General features: G+C 38.6%; 1 protein-coding gene, 1 long non-coding RNA gene and 1 pseudogene across 2 annotated transcripts; 1 reads left to right on the top strand and 2 right to left on the bottom strand.

Annotated features, from left to right (window-relative positions):
* Positions 1 to 8,120: 8,120 nt before the first annotated feature.
* On the bottom strand, positions 8,121 to 10,251 carry LOC146706146 (uncharacterized). Its single transcript, XM_085461037.1, has 4 exons — positions 10,160 to 10,251; positions 9,752 to 9,812; positions 9,544 to 9,641; positions 8,121 to 9,099 (listed from the first exon to the last, which is right to left on the bottom strand). The coding sequence occupies exons 1-4, from the start codon at positions 10,249 to 10,251 to the stop codon at positions 8,121 to 8,123; spliced, it is 1,230 nt and encodes a 409-aa protein (XP_085317163.1).
* Positions 10,252 to 11,747: 1,496 nt separating this feature from the next.
* On the top strand, positions 11,748 to 13,022 carry LOC146706145 (uncharacterized; annotated as a pseudogene).
* A 5,465-nt stretch (positions 13,023 to 18,487) lies between these two features.
* Positions 18,488 to 19,567, bottom strand: LOC146706144 (uncharacterized). The gene is made up of 3 exons (XR_014921740.1): positions 19,276 to 19,567; positions 18,981 to 19,146; positions 18,488 to 18,830 (listed from the first exon to the last, which is right to left on the bottom strand). It is a non-coding gene; the product is annotated as an uncharacterized LOC146706144 (long non-coding RNA).
* Positions 19,568 to 23,292: the final 3,725 nt, after the last annotated feature.

Raw genomic sequence — 23,292 nt, 5'->3', positions numbered from 1 at the left:
AAGCTCAATTTGAGTGAACAAAATTCATTGCTGCGTGCAAAAAATGTATTTCAGTGTTTGCTATTATCCACACACACACACAATAGCCCCTCTCGCTCAGTTTTTGCATTTGTGCTCGCTCGCAATGTGTGATTTTGAGGTACAAATATAACGGTGTACAGAAAGAGTTGAACACGCACGGGCAGAAATGTTGAGAGCACGAGCAACACATTGCGAGCGAGCGCAAATGCAAAAACTGAGCAGGAGGGGCTGCTATTGTGTGTGTGTGTGGATAACAGAGGTGGGTAGTAACAAGTTACATTTACTCCGTTACATTTATTTAAGTACGTTTTTGAAAAAAATGTACTTTTTACTTTTACTTGAGTACATTTGTGAAGAAGAAACGGTACTTTTACTCCGTTACATTTGCAAAATTCTACTCGTTACTTTTTTTAAAAAAATAATTAGTTTAACACATTACATAACATGCCGCCAGTGGGGTTTCCGGTAACTTTTTTAGCAATCAGATGTGACCATGCAGTCACATGACCAGTCTGAAACTGTGGCGGGCAGAGCCGCCCAAGCATTTCAAAGTGGCGGACACACGGAAAGAAGAAACACATGAAAACATGGCAGAGCCAATTGTCTACGCTAGAGCTGAAGAGGATGAACACCCTTGGCCATATGAGGCCAAGGGTGTTCATCAAACAAAGAATGTTTCGCTTAAAAGCAGTACAAAAGAACAGCTATGTCTTCAGCGTCGGTGTCTTCAGTGTGACCCAAAACAAATCAACTTTTCAGCGTGAAAAAACTCAGCCTGAGGAAATAATAATAATAATGAATAATAATAATAATAATAATGCATTTTATTTGAGAGTGCCTTTCAGAAACCCAAGGTCACCTTACAAAAAATTAAATTAATAAAAGAAACAGTAGTCATAAAATACATAAAATAAGTTAAAATTACAAAACAGAGCTTGACAACAGATAAAATCGGCATTAAAGCGAATGAGCCAGTTTAAACAGATGTGTTTTGAGCTGTGTCTTAAATACGGAAAGGGAGTCAATATTTCTTAGTGCAGGAGGAAGAGAGTTCCAGAGCCGAGGAGCAGAGCGACTGAAAGCTCTGTTCCCCATAGTGATAAGGTGTGAGGATGGAACAGTAAGATGAATAGCAGATGATGATCTGAAAAGGCGGGAAACAGTGGTGATATGGAGCAGGTCACACAAATATGAAGGAGCAGATTTATGGATACACTTGTATGTAAGAAGTACGATTTTAAAATTTATCCTGTCTTCTACGGGCAACCAGTGAAGCTGCTGAAGAACTGGGGTAATATGAGCTCTTGACGGAGTGCAAGTTATGACCCGAGCTGCAGAATTTTGAAGAAGTTGGAGTTTATGAAGGGACCTTTTAGGGAGACCAAATAGGAGGGAATTGCAGTAATAAGACTATGGACAAAGATGGCAGCAGCATGGGGGGTAAGGAAGGGACGGAGTCGGTTAATATTACGTAAGTGGAAGTAAGCAGACCGGGTTATGTAATTAATGTGAGACTGGAATGAAAGAGTATTATCAAGCATGACACCCAAACTCTTAACCTGAGGGGAGGGAAGGGTGGGAGAATTTTCAATGTTAATGGAAAAACTGTGGGATTTGGTTAAGATAGATGGTGTACCAACAAGTAAAACTTTGTTAAGTTTGAGAAAATTGGAGGAGAACCAGGATCTAATCTCAATAAGACAGTTTGAGAGGGAAGTAGGTGGGAGGGATGAATTGGGTTTAGAAGAAACCAATTCATCCCAAGCAACACATGTCTCTAGGGGCCACCGCATATATTTATATATAAACATATATAAATATATAAATAAAACCACTTTTTTTTACATTAGTAATTCCTTTTGTGCATAATTTTGTATTATTGTTAATAATAAATTAATTAAAGCAACAAAACAACCTGAAGAGCCAGTTCGGAGCCGAAAGAGCCAGCTCTTTTTAGTGAGCTGAACCGAAAGAGCCGGTTCTCTAAAAAGAGCCGGAAATCCCATCACAACTAAAAAGAGATTTAGAGAAAACTTACCATTGCATAGCGTTTCTCACATCAGGAAGCTGTCGATCAAAATCAGTACAGCTCTTCCTGCATCTGGAGCTTGTGAAGGACTTCTTAGTCATGCAGGAGTCCTGTTCACTGCTAAACAGCTAGAACTTCACAGAAAGAACCTTGAGAGCAAATTTTTTTTAACGTGCGCTCAGAATAGTGGCACAAAAATAACGCCATACCCTTCTGGCATGAGCAACCATTTCATATTCAAAGTCACGTACATCACCTTTCTTCCCCATTTTGATGCTCAGTTTGAACTTAAGTAGGGATATGTGCATGACTGCATTGAGCTGCTTTTCAGTCCTTTCAATTTTGTGTGAAACACAGGTGGATAAATCAGAGGTTTAGGGGGGAAAAAAAACATCAAACAGCTCGTAAGAGTTACCTTCCAGGACTTCTATGTTTGTTTTATAAGCTGGAAAAAATACAAATATGTTGTTTCCCTTTGACGTAAATGCAGCATTAACAGGCTCTCCAGGACTGTTATCACGGGACTGCTTTGCAAAGTGCTTTGGGGCCTACATCAGAGTTTTTCCTGGCTCGGAAAAGGCCTTTGGGGGGGTCGAATATCCGCAGCTGGAAACATAAATGCTGTGCACAGTAGAGAAAATGAGCACGCGTTACCTCATTTGACAGAAGTCTGTGCTCATTCCTGCATTCTGGGCGACAAAAACTGTTTTAAAAGACATTTATATTTTATCAGAATATTGGGAGAGGACAGGAAGGGAATTCAATAAGGGTAACTGAAACCTCTTTTGTTTTTTATTATTTTTTAAAATCAGTTTCTATTCTTTTTCGTGTCTATCCAAGCCCATCCCTGTACAGTACATCTGAATCTAGTTTCCCAGACTTATGGTTGAAGGCATCACAACAGATAAAGTTAAAATAAATTAAAACAGAGGAGAGGGACAAAACAGAAACTCATATGTCCTCATAGCAGAAAAGGCACGACTAAATGATTTTCTTATTTGCTAAAGGCAAAGAAATACTTTCTATTAATGGCTATCATGTATCAAAAAAGCATCTGAATTGATAACCATGGCCTTCTAGTAGTGTTCAAATACCTCACACTGCCAGAGGGCGAGCACAAATCAATACAAGTATGATCTACGTGCGTCTATGTGCATTTCATGGCAGTTTTTTTCTACATTGATTTGGTAAAATGTCCACTTGTATAATAGTTTCCAGCTATACTGTATATTGCTTTTTTCAAATTGAGAGGAGAGGAATAACATAAAAATACTGCATCTAACATCTGCCACCAATTGGGTACTTTTCTGCTATGAATAGTGTATCATTTTTCATCGTGAGCTATTTCCATGAAAGTGTATTCACCGCCTGTCGCCCTGTCAGCGCTCTCATCTTTCTGTCATCAGTGTCATCAGTCGTTCCTGCAATATTGTTGGCACAACAGTATTAGTAAGGCGTGTGCATGCACGCATGTGTTTGTATGCAAGGGATGAAAATCGTTTTAACTGGATGTGTACGTGCTGCGGTCGTCGGCGATCTACGGCCCATATTGTTAGTGCTCCTTTTAATTGCAGTCTTGGTGTTTATGCACAGGGTGGAGGTGAATCATCTCTTAGGCATACTAATACACATCAAAGGTTCATATCTGTCAGCACTTGAGGAGTGTCGGACACTCATGTGATGCTGTTCGTGAGACCGTGTGGATGAGCTGTTCACTGTGATCCTGCACCGTGACACTGAGGTAATCCCTCACAATAGGTTCACTCATTTGATCAACCCAACCACCAGGTTTTCAATGGGACCCTCATTTTGCTTCTTTGTCCTTTTAAATTATAGAGGACTGTCAGGTAGCCATGTGTCATGACGTTTAACAAGAGGTGGCGTAATTACTAGATAATAATGTATTACTAGGGTGTTGTGCAACCTATAGGATAGGTTACTGTCACGGAATGCTAACAGATGTAGTGTAATCCTAAAGCATTTACCACAAAGCATTCCCAACTTTGTATCGTCTGACCTTTATTTTTCTTTTGGAATTGTAAAACTGATGTACGAGTGATATATGATCAAACTTACAATGAACAAATCAGAAAAGAACTTTTTTTTTTCTTTTATCAGGTACTATATTGATATCACATTACCTTCTTCTTCTTGCCATCACTTTTTGTAGTTTCAATGTTTGAATGTTAGGACAAAATTTTGGAATTACTTTTTTTTAGTTTTCATATATGATTCTAACCAGCTTGCAGCAGATCATAATAATATAATAACAGTAAGATATAATGTAGATATGATTTTTCTCAAATCTGTTATTAACATAATACTAGAAAAATTAGCATTTCCTGCAAAAATGCTGTGTGAATGCTGTAAAGCTGAAGCTGTCTGCTGAAAATAGCTGAAGAAGCTGAAGTCAGTATTTTAAAAGTAGTTGAACTTGTAATCATTTTGCTCAACTTGGCAAAAATGTAATAACTTGGCAGAAATGGTAAAACACAGCATAAGTATTGTAATTCAGCATAAATGTTAATATTTAGCACAAACATAACAGTTTGAAAGAAGTGGTGTAACAGTATAACTTAATATACAGTAGTATAATAGTAGCAGAAATAGTATAATTTAGTAGAAAAGTAATAACTTAAGCAGAATATTGGAAAAGCAAAATGGCCATCTGAAAAAAGCTGAAGTTTTCTCAAAACTACTTGCTTTTCAACTGTGAAAAATTGGCAGAAACCTTAGAAAAGGAAGAACAGCCAGCAGATACACAAAATTACAAATATGGACACATATGAACACACACATGCACACAGAGACTCACACAAACACACAGACATGGAGCACGGAGGGGCCTGTGTGGATCTATGCCAGTCAATGAGTCTGAACTCAATTTGAATCCACCAATCAGAGAGGCTGTGTACTTTTTCCCGCCCAAACAGCTGCACCTGCAGCAGCCGTTACACTCACACAGACAAAGGCTACATCCACACGTACCTGGGTATTTTTGAAAAATGAGATTTTTCTATATGTTTGCACCTTTCGTCCACACATAAACAACGTTTTCGGTCACTGAATTGATTTTTAAAAACGCCTGCCAGGGTGGATATTTTCAAAAACTCAGTTTTTGCATTTACGTGTGGACGAGGAAAACGGGGAAAACGCAGCGTGAAAGGTGTGCGCCTTTTTTGACGTCACACTGTGCGCCACATTATTGTTTCGGTGAAATGGATTTCTGCAATGGGGGACAAAATACGGTTACTACTCTCTGCAGTGTTTAAATGCTTACATATACACGCACAATTACTATCCCTCCACATATAGGGCTTTGGAGGGGCACGACCCCTCCCACCATGACAGTAGGCCAAACAAAGCACGCAGAAGCATCAGCTATGGTTGTACGTCGGTTGCAACGTTAGATCACACGATAGAGAAGGCAAGAAGCTGGAAAATGGGCTCTCTTTTCATTGTTTCCCCTCCTGGAGGCAACGGGAGGGATGTATCCGATATTACTAAACGAAGACCTTGGATTGCAGCGGTCAGATGAGCGGATATCAAGTTCCCTGCCATCCCCAATTTTTTGTTGGTTTGCTCGCGGCATTTTCTTTCCGGTGAGTTCTAAATAAATTCATATCTCTCTTAATAGGCTTTTAGTGTTGTTTTGAACGTGCACGCGTGAGAAGGGGGGGCGCGAACATTTTTCTTGTAAAACAAAGGGGGGCCTAGCAAAAAAAGTTTGGGAACCACTGCACAAGGGTAAGGAAAAAAACAGCAGATATTAAGAAAATGTTCCATTTTTTTTCATTTGAGATTCTTGAGTTTAGACATTTAAAATACATAATTCCTCTCTCCCAGTGGTTTAAAGAATATGAGCTACTAATATTCATTCAGATGTGTTTTAGCTCTAAATTTTCTTTTGCCATTAGACACTTTTTCTTATGTACATTTTCAAGCTGTTCAGCTAGTTTCCAAGTTCTTCTGTGTGAATTTCAGTTCTGCGCATTGGCTGTCAGGTGAATATTTCGTTGTATTTCAGCCCATTAAACATGTTTTTCACCAGAGATTTCAGCAATTATAAAAATTCAACTCAAACTATTCAGCTATTAGCTTTCACACTGCATTTTCTACAGGAAATGCATTTTATATACCAGTTTCAGTTACTGTTGTTCATATGTTAACAGAATAAGTTCAAACTGTATTAAAAAATAATACAATCAATATGTTATGTTACTGCACTACACTTACTGGACTTGTGGAAGCATTTTGAGAACCATAAGACTCTTACAAATGTTTGAAAGAAAAAAAATTATTTAATATAGATGGGAGACTCGTGTAGAAATATGAATGAGTTTATAAAATTTGATTTCTGTCATGGTGTGCTGTGACAGGCAGGTTGTAGGACCCAAACACAGGACTCTTACGTGGAATGAAACTTAAATCGGCAGCTTTTATTGCTGGAAAACATTTTCATTAGAGATAAACGTCACAAAAAACAAACCAAAACCTCAAGACTCAAGAAACTAAAAACTAAGAAACAAGAACTAGGAAAACAAATCAGGAACTATGAACAAGAATTAAGTAAAGAACACTAAGGGGAAAAAAACACACCCAGCCCACTGAAAACTAAAGAAACCCTAAAAACATGAACAACAATCATCAAGCAACATATTTGGACAGTCTCGGTTGTTGTGTCCTTGGACAAGATACTTCACCCGTTGCCTACTGGTGGTGGCCAGAGGGCCCGGTGGTGCCAGTTAGGGGTGGGTTTTTATAATCGATTTATCGATTAAAATCAATTCTGGCTTGGATAACGTAAAATCGATTCATTAAAATCCTGAATTGATTTTTTAATATAAATTTATTTTGCCCGAAATGCCAGAATCTCAGGTGAAATCTCACAAAATTTCAACCACCACCAAACAGCTAAGACAGTAAATGAGAGCAGGAACACGGATTCTGCACAAAGACTTAAACACACAGTGCGACCCGCGGATTAGAATCAGTTAGCTGTCGGCTTTCTCACGGTCGGGGCTGAAAGCCGACAGCTTGCTGATTCTGATCTGTCGGCGGGTCCGCGCTTTGTGTTTACGCCCTTTATGCGCTGATTCTAAAGCTGTTAGTTTGATGTCTCTCCAAACAATATTGACCGAACCAGCAGCAAAAGAAGATCCAAACTGCTTCACATAAACATTGTCATGTATTCACTCTGACTTTTACTGTTTTGCTTCGACCACGATGCACAGCTCTCTCTCTCTCTCTCTCTGTACTTCAAGAACAGTTTCCCGTCTAAAAATCTGTTTTCTTCATTATTCGCTTACTTGTTATGCACAAGTCTACCGTTGTTTACAGCGCTGTCGGCCGACTTTTTTTTTTTTCTTTTCGTTTTATATACTTCCGAAAAGAAAACCTAATTTCTGCCGTTCAATACTGACCAAATTTAAACTTTTTAAAATTATGCAAAATGCTTAGCTGTGTCTCTAATAAAACCGCTGTAACTTCAGATTACAATCATGTGTTGATTAATGGTTTTCTTTCGTTTTTGATGTACTGCAGAATATTTTTATAAAATCCCAGGCCAGGAAAATCACCTTCATGTTTTTCTGTGTTTTATCTTCAGCTACTTTGACACAAAGGCATCTGCTGTGATGCTCACACCTTTGATAAAGTCTTGCGTGTGTCAGCTTCCTTTTTATAGATACAAAAATATGTAAATGTACTGATCTGAATTATAATATTTCTGTCAAAATTTCCCAGATTCAAATTGAATAGAATCGAATTAAATCGAATCGGAATTGAATCGATTCTAGAAATCAGTGACGATACTTAGCCCTAGTGCCAGTGTCCGGCAGCCTCGCCTCTGTCAGTGCGCCCCAGGGTGGCTGTGGCTACAATGTAGCTTGCCATCAACAGTGTGTGAATGTGTGTGTGAATGGGTGGATGACTGGATGTGTAAAGCGCTTTGGGGTTCTTAGGGACTAGTAAAGCGCTATACAAATACAGGCCATTTACCATTTATATTTACATATTTACAGTTACTGGGACACCAATACTGAGTCGCAGACCCAGTACAGTGACAGTTTCAGTGTAAGTCAGTGTCTTTTGGTCTGCAACAACAGCAGAACAGAGTTTTAAGTCTTTTGAAGAAGCCATTTTTCTTCTTCTTATTGAGCTGAAGGTCTTTGGACTTCATACTGGGTTCAGGAAAAGGTTCCTCACAGGGAACATCAGGAACTGACCCAATTTCCGAAAGAGATCCTTTGATCTCAAGATCTTCGCCGTTAAGACTGGATTTGGACTCTGCAAAGGGTTCCTCACAGGGAACGTCAGCCACTGCAACACTTTCTGAAATAGGCCCTTTGATCGTAAGGTCTTCAGCCCTCAGACTAGATAAACTTTCAGCAAGAAGTTCCTTACCGGGAACATCAGGCTCTGGCACACTTTCTGAAAGAGGTCCTTCGCTCTTAAGGTCTTGATAACTCCGACTGGATGCCCTTTCAGCAAGAACTTCGTCACAGAGAACGTCAGGCGCTGGAACACTTTCTGAAAAAGATCCTTCGGCTAGTGGAACATCTGCCATTGAAAGACCGTCAGAGGAGCGTTCTTCATTTGTGTTCTTCACATCAGGAAGAGTTGAAGGGGGCTCAAACATTTCAGATATCCGGATCATTGCTACATCAGCAATGGTCTTAAGCAACACTGGTGCAAAGTTTGCAATTTTGATCGACAGAATTTCTTGAGGAAATTTGTGTCTGATCTCCGTCAGGATGCTGTCGACCATATTGTCTCGGATGGAGCGGGTGAAGATGGCCTGTGTTTCAATCGCCGTGAGGCTCTTGGAGACATGATCCAAAGTGGCCTTGATGACACTTGTGGATAGGATGCTTAGAGTCTGGGAGGCCATGTTTAGGAGCGGACGAGGAGGAAGCTCCCAGAAGCCCTGGAGAACTACCTCGATCACTACCTCCTGCACGGTGAGCATTTTGGTGTTACGCTGTTCTTGCTGCGTCTTTTTCAGGACTTTAATGTAGTCCTTCACCATGCTGAGGAGTTTAGGTGTTCTGTAGAAAAACATTATAAGAATGATCTTTTAAACATAGTCAAAGCATCACTTAAATATTGAAACACTGTAGCTGGACTGTTAACCCTATAATGCCCTTTGTATCATACTTACATCACTTGTATCATACTTTGTATCATATATACATGAGTTTCTGAGACCTCAATCTCATCAACATGATCAATACTTGCCATAATTTCAAAATGTTAGGGACAAAACTCTTTTTTTTGTCTAAAGTTAACATTGTTGTTAACAGGAAGTTGCCAAAAACACCCAATGTATCAAATGCTATATAAAAAAATATAATAAATACATAATAAAAGTATATCATACACAACATGACATAGCAAAAAAACAAATTTGTGGATTTTGTTTAAAGGGTTAATAAACATCTCAGTTCCAAAAAATCAGAATTTTCTGGTTATTTTTTTGATGGGTTAATAACTGTATATTACTGAAATTTATGGCCTCTGGGAACTGAAGAAGCATTCTAGCTTGAAATTCAACGTCCCTCATTTTATTGATGACGTTCACCGCCCATACCTGAAACAGAAAACACATTTACAGTGCAGTTATGTTTAAAGGTTATGTGAACATAATGAAAAAAAGAAATTTCCAAATGAATACAAGTCTTGTGAGTTTTCTAGTCTTACCAGCCTTAGAAGAGGTTTGGCTTCCTCTTCTTCAGATTCCTCTAATTCAAACTCCCATAGCCTTCAAAATAAAACTACAGAATTTATAACAGTAAAATAATAATAAAAAACATACAAACCAAAAATCAAGTGTGTCATTTTTTTTTTTTTTTTTTACAAACAACTGACCAATCAACTGGAATATATAACTTTTTTTTAAAAGTTTTTTTAAGCTGTTAACAATGGTGGACTCTCACCACATTTCACCATGTAAAAAAAACCCCCAAAAATCTAATCCTTCTTTGTTTTAATGTTTTATGCGCTTTGAATTTTTCCCCTATTTCTGGATCTGCACTGATTGCTGTAGCACACTGTGTAGCAAACAATGAAAGTTTCTGTCCCTGCTTGTTTTTTTCTGTTTCTTTATACCTCTCAGGTGCAACAAAGAATAGCTCAGCAATTGGAGCAGTTGCCACAATCGTGTTCCAGTCCACTCCCGGATGTTTAAAGGCAGCAGACATGGTGCCTCCTTGTTTGAACAGCCTCAAAATCTTGTTATACTGGGTGACCACTTGCTTAGGATTGTGGACTGCAATTGAGAGAACATAATCATTAATGTAATGTAATAGTGTAGTAACGTACCACACCGCATGAAAAATCAAACTGTTGAGTTAATCACTTTACCTCTTGTTCTTTGTTTTTGGTCATGTTTCTTTGCCCTTCTTCCTCTTCTTCCTGTCTTTATCTGATAAAGTTGTGCTCATGGAGGAGTCAGAACTCTCACTAAAAGACCCATCAGAGGAAAGTGAAGATATGCTCAATACCTTACTGGAATCCTGGACAGAACTTGTGGGTTCCTTTGAGAGAGCTAGTATAACAGTTAAAAAGACAACACAGACAACTCTTGTGATTTTCTTCTGTCTGCTAGCTGTGCAGTTGGGGCAACAGTCACACCTAGAGAAAATTAAAAACAAAATGAGACTTGGCTACAAATAAAATTAATAAAACAAATACAATAATAATAATAATAATGTACACTTTGTAGACTTTAAATAACAGTAAAAGCATTACAGTGATTGATAAATAGCCTACAATGGTAACATTACAAACTATATTTAGTTATGTATTTAAAAACTGGCCAATTTGACTATAATTATATATTAACGTATTTCAAACATAGTGCATTAGAATTGTACAATGTAGAGCATTTATTGTGAATTCATATTGCATGCAGCAAAATAGCTAGAGAAGGACTGACAAACTAAATTACAAAAAGCACAATTATAAGTTACAGCCCAGAGTAACACCAAAGGCGATAATCCTCATTTAATCCTTGAGCCAAGCCACAAGAAACGACTAATAAAATAAACTGAACAGTGTCATGATCCTGGGTCCTTTTGACCCAGCGTTTTGTGTTTTCTCTTCTTGCGATTTTGGTTCTGTTCTTCTGTTTAGTGTTTACTCTGTTCTGCTCGTGTGTTCCTGTATCTAGTCCGCGTTTCTTAGTTTGTGTCCTTTCATGTGTGAGTTCCTGTTTTATTGTGAAGGTCTGCGTCTTATGTGTTTTCAGTTTGCCTCCCTAGTCTCGTCACGTTAATCACTCCCAGCTGTGTTCCCCACCTGTGTGTAATCTCCCTGTGTTCTCTGAGTGTATTTAAGTTGTGTCTTCTGTCCTAGTAGTTGCTGGTTCGTCTGTGTTGTTTCCCCTCGGTCTCCCTGCATTTCTCCATGTGTATTTCCCCGGACCTCCCTGCATCTTCGTTTCTGGTTTGTTTTGTTAGTTTTACCCAGTTTAGGTTCCAGTTCATGTTCCCAGTGCCTTTGTTGTTTGTATTTCCTTCGTTAATAAATAATCATTATTATTTATTTCGTATTCATAGAGAAGCCATTAATCCAGCTTGATTATGACCTAGAGGTGAGAGGGCACAGCATCGCGGTCTCCTATTGGTCATGTAGGAAGCAGGAAGTAGCAAAAGCGCGGCTTCCTCTGTGGGCTTAACAACAAACTGGCTAAAAAATACGAAATCTCACGCAACTGAAAAATCTAATTAACGAGGAGATGTCGAAAAGAGGCGCACTGAATCTTATAAAATATCTTCAAAGAAAAAAGCTACTTAAAAGAAAAATAAAATGCAAAGTCTGCTAGCAGACTGGATGGAATGGAACTGAAGAAAAGGATGAACAACGGAGACCAATATGCTTGGTAAGATATCTATTTTAATTTTCATATTATGTTTTTAGACTCAACTCCATACAAAGTGACACACTTCGTGTAAAATTCATTATTATTATTATTATTATTATTATTATTATTATTTGTTTTCACACAAAAATTCTCCTTAAAACGAGCTAACAGGGAACCTCTTTAACATGTTCTATCCCTGCTAAACCTGACCTTACCCTCCTGTCATGTTAGTGCGTGTCTTCGCTCCTCTGTCCATGCAGAGGTGCATGGAGCACCTTGGACAAGGGGGATAAAAGCAGCAGTAACAGGGCACTAAGCCCCTGTGTGTGGTCTCATTTACAATGACTTGTACATACATACTTCTGTCATAAAATAAAGAAAAATCAGTAGCCCATTTTAAGTATATTAAAGTCAATTAACATAACATGTAATTGTCTGGCAAATTAAAGTAAGTGAAGTCAGTTAGATTATCACCTTAAAGACTTGTCATTAACATTACAACTACACAGAGTCCCTTTTATCACATTTTCCTATTATTTTTATATTTCTTATTTTCTTATTATCTAACATAACAAATATTTTCTTATTTGATAAAAAGACTCAATGGTAAATTGAAGGATAAATTTATAACAAAACAAGGAATGACAAAATTTGTATGCAAGTGCACATTAAGTTTAGTTTAAACAAATACTTATTACATATATTTAAACATACATGTTTCATGTTACTATTTTGAAAATAGGATCTGTCGTGGAGCAGCACATGGTGGACAAGTCAAACAAACCTCCGTCAGACACAAGGCCTATCTTGCGACTTGTGGAGAAAAGATCTCGAAGACATCTTGTTCCTGTGATTACCCTTCATGTCTGGATTGGTTCCTCAGTGATAAGTGATGAATGGCGGGCCTATCGTGTACTCCCAAATTTAGGGTATGAACACCATACTGTTAACCACACCAGGTGGTATGTTGACCCTCATACAGGTGCCCATACCCAACATCTGGAGAGAGCCTGGAGGTCTTACAAGGAGCAAATCTGGAGACTCGGGGGTAACAGAAATGATATACTACTGTCAGAACACCTTATAGTTATTGAGTGGCTCGTGTAACCCTGATATTCAGTGTTTATAAAACGTATGAAACTAGTATGTGTAGTACATGCAGAGTTTATAGTATTATATAGGGTATGTTAACCATCTACTTACCTTTTACCAATGATTTTGTATACCACTGAACATCCTGAAATGACTGGTTTGTAACTGATGCAGAGTAGTGTTTATAAATGATTAATCATGACATTAAAACATGACAACATGATTAATAAAAAGTGTTATACATTAGCTTATTCATCATGAACAAAGAGTTTAAAGCAGTGCTTGTAAACTATTAATTGATGATGTGAAATACTTTGTAGATGCTGTAGAGATAATTAAGTAACCATTAACTAATGCTTAACAGATGATTAACTAATGCTTGATAGTGTGTAGTTATTATAAAGTGTTGACTTAACAGAAACATAAAAACATAACAAGTTGTCATCCATCCATCCAGTGGTTGGAGCCTATCCCAGCTAAAGATAAGACCCCCTGGAATATTGCTTACTATATGCTGATGTCCTTAAGGACCAAATATTAACAGCAAGCAAACATTTTCATATTACAGTAGTAGTAGCAGATAATAAGTATGTTTCTTCCTGTTAAAGGGGAGTTTTTTTCTTCCCACTGATGCCTAGTGCTTTTTTGTAGGGGGCGACTGATTGATATCTTTCCATAGTCCAGAAAAGAACAAAACATAACAGAACATCAATTTGAGTTATATGAAAGAGGATATGCAAGTTGAGAACTGAGCAGTATAAATCATTTTATTGCTATAACTCTAGAACACTTTAATATATTTGACACTGATAAATGCTTCAAAGACATTACAATAGAAAAACTAAAATAATGATGTAATGGCAATCAGATAAGGGCAAAAGCTGCTCCCAATGTGTCAATCATGTGAATATTAGCTAGAATATTAGTAGGAAAAAATAGCTGTATGAATTTTTGTATGAATGAGACATGTGGTATGAAGTACTTTGAGTGCTTAAGTACAGTAGAAAATACAAGAACCAGTCTATAACAGTGTCATGTTTATATTCTGTACAGCACATTATGGCAAAAGTTCTCATAGTATGAAATTTACCATCAGTATACTGTTAAATAACAATTTCACGATGGCATACGGGTGCTATTGGTTTGCTGTAGTCTTACAGGAAAAATATTATAAAACCAAATGGGGAATCTTGTTTTAATCATTTGCAAATGCGATCAACCATACTGGTGCAACATCTTTATAAGTAGGAAGAATGATAGCCAAATGACAAAATTAGACCCAAGTTAAAACTAACTGGAAATAAGATAAGATAAGATAAGATAACCTTTATTAGTCCCACACGTGGGAAATTTGTTTTGTCACAGCAGGAAGTGGACAGTGCAAAAGTTATGAGGCAAAAATTAGAATACAATAAGAATAAATACAGTACACAACTGTACAGAATAGAATAAAATAAAATACTATATACAGTAGAATAAAATAAAATAAATATACAATAAGATAAAAATAGAATACAAATACAAATACTATATACAACTGAGTAAAAATACAACGATGACAGAAAGGATTATTGCACTTAGTATTATTGCATATGTATGGATGTGTGTGCTTGATCAGTTAAAGTCTTTATTATGGAGTCTGACAGCAGTGGGGAGGAAAGACCTGCGAAATCTCTCCGTCCCACACCGTGGGTGCCGCAGTCTCCCACTGAAGGAGCTGCTCAGTGCTGTCACAGTCTGCTGCATGGGGTGGGAGACGTTGTCCAACAGGGATGACAGCTTAGCCGCCGTTCTCCTGTCACTCACCACCTCCACTGGGTCCAGAGGGCATCCTAGAACAGAGCTGGCCCTTCGGATCACCCTGTTCAGTCTCTTCCTGTCCTCAGCAGAGATGCTGCCGCCCCAGCAGACCACGCCATAAAAGATAGCAGAAGCCACAACAGAGTCATAGAAGGTCTTCAGGAGTGGGCCCTCCACTCCAAACGACCTGAGTCTCCGCAGCAGGTACAGCCTGCTCTGCCCTTTCCTGTAGAGGGCGTCTGAGTTATGAGTCCAGTCCAGTCTGTTGTTCAGATGAACACCAAGGTACCTGTAGCTGTCCACAGCCTCAATGTCCATACCTTGGATGTTCAGTGGTTGCAGTGGAGAATGCTTGTGCCTGCGGAAGTCTACCACCAGCTCCTTGGTTTTACTGGCATTGATCTGGAGGTAGTTCAGCTGGCACCAGTCCACAAAGTCTTGGGTCAGACCTCTGTACTCCTTGTCGTTCCCATCAGTGATGAGGCCGACTATTGCAGAGTCATCAGAGAACTTCTGCAGGAAGCACTGGGTGGAATTGTGGGAGAAGTCTGCAGTGTAGATGGTGAAGAGGAACGGAGCCAGAACCGTTCCCTGTGGGGCCCCCGTACTGCAGACGACCCTGTCCGACACACAGCCCTGAGTCCTCACATACTGTGGTCGGTCGGTGAGGTAGTCCAGGATCCAGGTAGTGAGGTGATGGTCCACTCCAGAGTTCACCAGCTTGTCCTTTAGAACCGAGGGAAGAATGGTGTTGAAGGCACTGGAGAAATCAAAGAACATGATTCTCACAGTGCTTCCAGCGGTCTCCAGGTGAGCGAGGGAACGATGTAGGAGGTGAATGACGGCATCATCCGCTCCAATGCCAGGCTGGTAGGCAAACTGAAGTGGGTCCAGTGATGAGCTTATTAGGCGCCGAAGCTGAGCCAGGACCAACCGCTCCAGGGTCTTCATCAGGTGGGATGTCAGAGCCACCGGCCTGTAGCTGTTGAGGTCCTTGGGGCGTGAAGTCTTTGGCACTGGTACAACACAGGAGGTTTTCCAGAGCTGTGGGACTCTTCCCAACCTCAGGCTCAGGTTGAAGAGGTGCTCCATCACCCCACACAGTTGGTCCGCGCAGGACCTGACGACCCTCGAGCTGATGCCATCTGGACCCGCTGCCTTCTTGCCATTAATCCTCCTCAGTTCCCTCCTAACCTGGGTGGTTGAGAGAGACAGGCTGGAGCCTTGTGTTGAGTGTGTATTGGATGCTGTTGTTGGGGGTGGTGAGGAGTGAGCACGGTGAATAGAGGAGGTGTGAAGTGTCTGAGGTGGAACAGCAGCAGTGGGGGTGGGTGAGTCTGCAGCCGATGTTGCAGACTGCCTCATGGCTGAGTCAAATCTGTTGAAGAAATGATTCAGTTCATTTGCCCATCTCACATCCCTCCCAGGCAGAGAGTTCTGCTGTTTGTGGCCCGAGATGGTTCTGAGGCCTCTCCAGACTTCACCAACGTTGTTTTGTTGAAGCTGGTTCTCCATCTTCTATCCTTTAACATGGTTAATTTGAATTCACATGCATATTTTCAGTTTCATCTATCCCTTTTTTCCACTGGACCATGAACTTCCTGCCACAGTCTGACAGGCTCATTCCTTTGATAACATTCTCCTTGGCATTAGCAGAGGCAGCAGGTAACAGATAGTGAGTTGGCCCTCCTTGGTCATTAAACTAGGTGAAAAAAAGGTCAGTCACTTCTGCCTGTTCACTATGGGGAACTGGCAATTATAGCTATGAGGGGTCATTTACCACTAGTTGCAGACACAGCTGCCTGAGAGAAGGCTGAATTTGTTGGTCAAATGTTTGGGTCATCCATCACTGGTGGCTGTCGGTCATCACAAAGAATTTATTTTTTGGGAAATAAAAAAAAATATAGCTCAAACATAATCTATAAAAAATGTCTGAACCTCCTGGCGTTGACTATAACGTCTTCATTTTATAGCTATAGCACATTAAAAATGAAAAAAAAAAAAAAAGTTGACCCAAAGTGATTTAGAGACAGGCACATTCAAAGGGTCTCCAAAAAAAACACTTTCAAAGTATATGAAAAGCTGAAAGGTCCATTTTGTTGTTTTAACTAATTGTAAAATTAAAAATTGCAGTGATTTTGTGGTCATTAACATGGGTACAAATTTTGCAAACTGATTGTTTCAATTTTTAATTTAATTCATTTCAATTGATTTTTATTTATATAGCGCCAAATCATACAACAGTTGCCTCAAGGTGCTTTATATTGTAAGGTAAACTAATGAACTAGTTTTCAGCATCACTCTGAGACAGGATGTTTCTCATTTTAGAGATATTGCGCAAATGGAGGGTAGCAGATCTACATATTCACTGTAATATGTAGAAGCAGGAGGTCATTAGAGGTCATCCACATTTTTATATCTTTAAGACATTCCTGCAGTTTAACTAATTGGTGTGTGTAATCTAGCTTGATGGATAGATAAAGTTGGGCATAATCTGCTTAGCAGAGAAACTGCATGCTATGCTTTTAATTATACTGCCAAGGTAAGGCATCCATAATGTAAACAGAATTGGTCCTAGCAGGGAATCCTGTGGAACTCCATAATTAACCTTAGTGCGTGAAGAGGACTCTCCATTAACATGAACAAACCCCATTGGCTCTGCTGGATGAACATTTGAACATTCGCTGCTAATTACCAGTGAATCTCTGGAGCCCAAAAAATGGTATTCAAAACAATCCTAGTTGAATTAAAAGCTATATTCTTAATTACAATGGTACACAGCTTGCATATTGTTTGTGTTACAGAGCAATTGGAATATGTTATTATGTTATTCTCTTAGGAAATGGCATTTTATCTCACCTCTCTCTCACTCTCCCATGAAATACTCATTCACAAATCATATGATTGTGAAGGAATGCTTGAAGACTGAATGATAACTTATAAGAACTTGTTATTGCATGTAGGAGTCTGATTTGACACTATCTGTACGATTCAGCAAGATATTTCATTAAAACAAGATGATGAATTTATGGAGGTCACACAACTCTTGGATAAATGAGTATTTAAACACAACTTTGTGGTATTCTAAAGGACGTTGAGAGGTTTAGTTATGTAAAAATAGTTTTAAATACACCTCATGATTTAAACTATTTCAAACTTTTAAGTATTTTGTACTCTGAACCACATGTCAACCTCAAAGTGGTGCTGGAGGAAAGTTTTGTGGCAGGCTGTTCAATACTATTTGAAATATTTAATACAGACTGAAATACTGGACTGTCCAACTCACATATTAATGGTATGGCTACACTGTTAGACATTTTATTGTATTTTTACATTAACTTACTGGCAACACTATTGCCAGTAAGTTACTGTAATTACTGATCTACAGTATCTTTACTGTTGTGATGTTTTACAGTTCAACCACTTTACTGTAAACATATATTACAGTATAACAGCTTTACTGTAAACGTGGTTTACAGTTAGAAAGACTTACCGTGATTAAGTTTTATAGTATCACTGTACTGCAAATGTGGTTTATGGTATAACACTGTAATTGTGTACAGTATAATTTGTTTAGACTGTAATTGTGTTTTACAGCATATAAAATAATATTAACATTCATATTCAATATTAGAACATTTACAAAAAACAATATAATTCAATAAAGTAGTCTCAGAATAGTGAATTAAACCAACATTTATTGTTGATATTTTTTTAACAAGAAAAACATTTTTCAACTGAATAAAAACAATGCCAATAACCAAAATAAATAGAAGCGTACATGAAAACTACACAGTCCTTCACCTTTCTGTGTCTGATTTTTTTTAAGGAAAACAGTTTTTCATTCCACTAAAAACAGGACAAACCCACCAGCATGAACATTAAATAAACTATTACAATTGTAAAACAAAAATCATTTACAAAATGTAATAATTATCAGTGGGTCCCAGGAAATAGAATGTGACATGGGATTTAGATTTCCGTTACCAGGATGGTCGGGTTCAGCGTAGTCTTCATCACCACCTGTCAAAGACACATCATCAATATTCATGTTTGCTCAGGTTATTCACTTGTTCACATCTGTCTGAGATCATTCATACTGTTGTATGGATGTGTGTACAGTATGTATATAATTATCAGCTATGTAAAAGATATTATCATCTCTGTTCTTACCTAGTTGGAAGTCCTCCATTCAAACTCAGAGAGCCGCTGGAGGAAGGTGGTGATCCGAGGGCTGATGCTTGTAACCTTCCTCTTTACGACACGACCTGTCTTGCGGCTTGTACCAAGTTTTGCAGGGCATTTTGTTCCCATGTCTGGATTGATCCTCACAAAGAACCTTTTAACGGAAAAAAGGCTGCTTTAATTTCAAAATTAAAACATACGTTACAGCAATCACCTATATGTTTCTGCAACTGTAGTCAAGCTATCACATATATTTCATTCTTAAATGGTGTAAAGTATTTACCTCTGTATCATCTCCAGTGTGATGGACGCTGACTCCTGATACTCAAGGTTGAAAACGTAGTATGACGCAAAGAAGACAGCAAGGGTGCTGGCAAAGTCATGCATCTGCTCAGGCTCATAAAATACCTTGCCCCCCAAACTGATCATCCAGCGGCTTGCAGACATGAAATTATTCCCTAAAAACAGACAAGAGTCCAATAAGACAATGTGCTCACCCTTACAAATAAGGTTTCCACAAGAATGCTGGATAGCAGGCCTCACACTGTACAAAAATAGAATCCACACGGTTTGCTGCTATTTCTCTTATTATTTATTATCTAATGAAAATTATGATCAATTACAGGAAAAAACTGCCTTATGTCTTTGCATTTTGGCCTGTGCTGAAATGTCATTAGAGACTACACCTTCAAATAAATCATGACCCAAACATGGGGGAAGCCCAGTACAGACATGAAAACATTTCAGAGAATTGAAAGGTGAGTCAAACTTTACCCCCTGTACCATGTCTTGGTCAGTGGTGGATAGCTGTTGTACACTCTCCTTGTGACCAGTGATGGTTCTTTTTGGACCAAGCTTTAGTGGTGTCTTTTCAAAGTCTGTCCTTTCAATCAAGCAGTATCTACAAAAATGCGTACTACAACTGAAGTTTTCAGTGAAACCACCTAAGCAGTGTGAACCAAGATTATCTCCACAAATGGAAATCAAGGCCGCTTTGAGGGTATTTCCATCATCTGTCTCAATCCCTGTATCTTCTAGATCTTTAAGGTCTGTGATAATACTTGAGAAAACTTTCTCCTGACCAAATGTCTTGAAGTCCCTTTCTCTGCACAGCATCACCAACTGCATGGGATCAACTGAAGAGCGATTGTGTGGCTGGACCTCACCTAGACTCATGTAAACCCCCAAAACTTTATGTTTTTTCTTCCCTGACCCAAGAGGATTCACAACCTCAAATCCATCCTGGTAAAGGATGATGGACAATGAAGAAGGATTGTCTTTTAACAGAGCATTTTCTTTTACATTTCTTCCATCTGCCACATCCTCTACAACCATGTTGGAAGAGGTATGAGTTTTGGATTGGTGATATTGCTCTTTAACACTTGACTGTCTAAGGAGTGATTTTAATGTCTCTTTGATGGAAATGTACTGGCAAAAGCATTCCTTTCCAGCAGCATCACTTCCCAGATAAATCTGGGTGGGTTCAACATAGTCAAAATACTGCTTGTAAAATTTTCCCATTGTTTTGTCAGATCTGAGTATTCCTTTGTTGTATATTGTGAAGACATCCTCTTTAGAGAGATTTTGAATAATCATTTCTATCTCAGTTTGTGGTATGTCTAGCTCAGAAAGCTTGCCCTTCAACTTGTCAAAAACATCTGCCATAGAAGTGCTATGGACATGCAGAAATCCATCAAGAATACATTGTATTGTGCTCGCTGGCAACAGCATCTTGACTTGCATTTTCAGGTAGAAAAGAGCCAAATTATGTAAAAATGTCTCTTGTTGATTATCACACTCCTCTAGATGATCACATGGAGTTGGAGTCAGATTCTCCTCAGAAGGCTGAGTACAGTCTATATTTTCGGGGAGAGTTGACACCTGAGTTGTTATCACCGGCTTATGTTTCCTGGATAAATGTGTGGCAAAAGATGAGCGCACTCTGAAATGTTTGTGGCAGTCATCATAAGGACAGACAACTTTCTTGCCATCTTTAATATGAAATCTCAAATGAGTGCATAATGCTGAAAAATTCTCTGCCACATAGAAACATGCCTCAACTCCACAAGCAAGATTTCCTTTAAAATGGGTGTGTTTAGTCTGAGCCCTGCGATAGCGGTGGTTCCTGTGCATATGGGATCTGAATGCAGAAAATGTTCGATAGGAAGAAGGACATTGCTCTATTCCACATGTGAATCGATAATTAGCTGTGTGCTGATGTTTCTTCGTATGATAACAAAATTGTCTTAATTCTGAACAAAAAACACCACAAAATTTACACCTGTACATGGCTGCATGTGTCTGAATTTGAATTTCCAAAAAAATGTTGTCTACCTTTATTCTCACTAAATATGTCTTTTTACCTGCTGTTTTGTCTTGTCTGTCAAAGAACTGAGGCTACATCCCACTGTCAGCGCGGCCAGCAAGGGCAGGAGGACAGCAATGCACCACACTGGGCGGGAAAAGACAGAGAGAAAACTGTTAATTTAACGTTGCATTTATTTAACCCTTGAAAAATATATTTACATAAGTAAATAAAAGAAAAAAAACACACAACCCATCTTTTCCAGAATAATTCAACTAATTCCCTTTTGACCAACCTAACACAGACGTTACATGGTTTTCATATGAAAAAGACCCTGGATGACGTTGTATTAAAGGAAAAAAAACATGCTCCCCTTCCCACTTAAAAAAATAATAAATATTAAACTTAGGTTGGAGTTCCTCGCGCCACCAACCTAACGTTATATTAACTTTTTGTTGTTGTGTACTGCAGCTCACACAAAATTAAATAAAGCAGGCTAACCTACATGAGCAAGCTCAAAACTGGATAAGATTGTTTTAGCAGTCTCTAAATTTCCAAAAAAAAAAGTTGTCTTACTTTATTCTCATTAAATGTGTATTTTTACCTGCTGCTTTAGCTGAAGCTAAATGTCCCACTGTTAGCGTGGCCAGCTTCTCAATAGTCATAGAACAGAAGCGCAGGAGGACAATGCACCACACTCGGCGGGAAAAAGACAAAGACTGTCGTTGCGCCTGTGTTCCTCGCCCCTCCCCGTGGAAAATATATATCTAAATATATATTTAAATAAGAAAAGAAAAAAACACACACAACCTATTTTTTCCAGAATAATTCAGCTAATGTGCTATTTCGATCAAGCTATTATTATAATTATAATAATTATATTATAATTACTATAATTATAGTTATTATTATAATAATAACTATGGAGGTTTATATATTTGTGGCGCTATCATTGCAAATAGCTAAGCTATGTATTATCAACATTACTTCACTTCTAGCCTCTAGAACATCCCCTTTCAGTGTGTTGTTTCTTTGTTGTGAATGATAACCATCAGTGCTAAGCAACAGTTCCTCAGAAAATTCCACATTACTCTGAAAGTGTAGAAAAAGAAAACGTTTCCTCCTTATACAGCCGAGCACAGACTAGTACCACCCGTATGTGTTTGTTTGTGCTGAGGCTAATTATTATTATTTTAATACTTAGTTGCTACACTGAAATTAAATTTCCTGTTGATGATAAACGCCTGCTGACTATATGACATCTAAGAGTCATTCAGATTTTTTCTATCCCGACCACAGTTTGGTGATAGTTTTGCACTCAGATCAGGACTGCTGCTCAGGATAAGCTTAAAGTCTGTCAGGAAGTAATATTTTGGTAACATTTTATTCAGAGTTCGGACACATTTCGGTGTATTTGGGTTAAGCTAGGCGGTGGTCACGGACGGTTGGTCGTGCGAGATAATGCTCATTTGATCTGAAATTGGATCTTTGGATCACCTTTTTGGATCTTTTGATGTCTTTGATGTGATTTCCCCTCCAGAGGAAACTGCTGCTCTTCCCTTTTCACTCCAGGAGAAGGAGAAAGTGTTCAGAACTCTCATATACAAACGCACACACACACGCGCACACAACCAAACACAGTTATATCCATAACTCTGGCAGTTCGGGCATGAGTTAAAAGGATTTGGTCTCATTAAAACATTTTGGAGGATATGGGGGAAGAGGGATCAGGCTTTATTTGAGAGCCTGGGGCTGGGGAGCAGAGTACTTCAATCACAGAACAATTGCTTTAAAATCACAGCCTCTTTCTGTGTTTGGTTTCCCTCTGCTCTCAGCTGAATTACTGAGGCACTCTGCGTGTTTGTTGTTCACACTGCTATTTATGATTGATGTTGGTGTGTTGCACTGTGAAGCCATAATCAAATGTTATTTCACAGAAATTTAAAGCACATTTCAAAGCTTTATAGCTCTGAATCAATTTTTGTTTCATTTCTT

The sequence above is a fragment of the Copadichromis virginalis genome, linkage group LG7 (genome assembly GCF_057382275.1).
Source record: "Copadichromis virginalis isolate Kocher_CV1m ecotype Utaka linkage group LG7, C_Virginalis_male_GT1.1, whole genome shotgun sequence".
Lineage (NCBI taxonomy): Eukaryota > Metazoa > Chordata > Actinopteri > Cichliformes > Cichlidae > Copadichromis > Copadichromis virginalis.
Note: the sequence above shows the minus strand (reverse complement) of the source record. Positions and strands in the feature narration are given on the sequence as shown.

What these genes read in the sequence shown, in the direction of transcription:
- LOC146706146 (XM_085461037.1), bottom strand. Translation starts at nt 10,251, where the DNA reads ATGTCTGCTGCCTTTAAACATCCGGGAGTGGACTGGAACACGATTGTG. An exon ending in TTCTTTGTTGCACCTGAGAG is followed by an intron (nt 9,813 to 10,159) that starts GTATAAAGAAAC and finishes TTTATTTTGAAG; the next exon opens with GCTATGGGAGTTTGAATTAG. An exon ending in ATAAATTTCAGTAATATACA is followed by an intron (nt 9,100 to 9,543) that starts GTTATTAACCCA and finishes GTTTTTCTACAG; the next exon opens with AACACCTAAACTCCTCAGCA.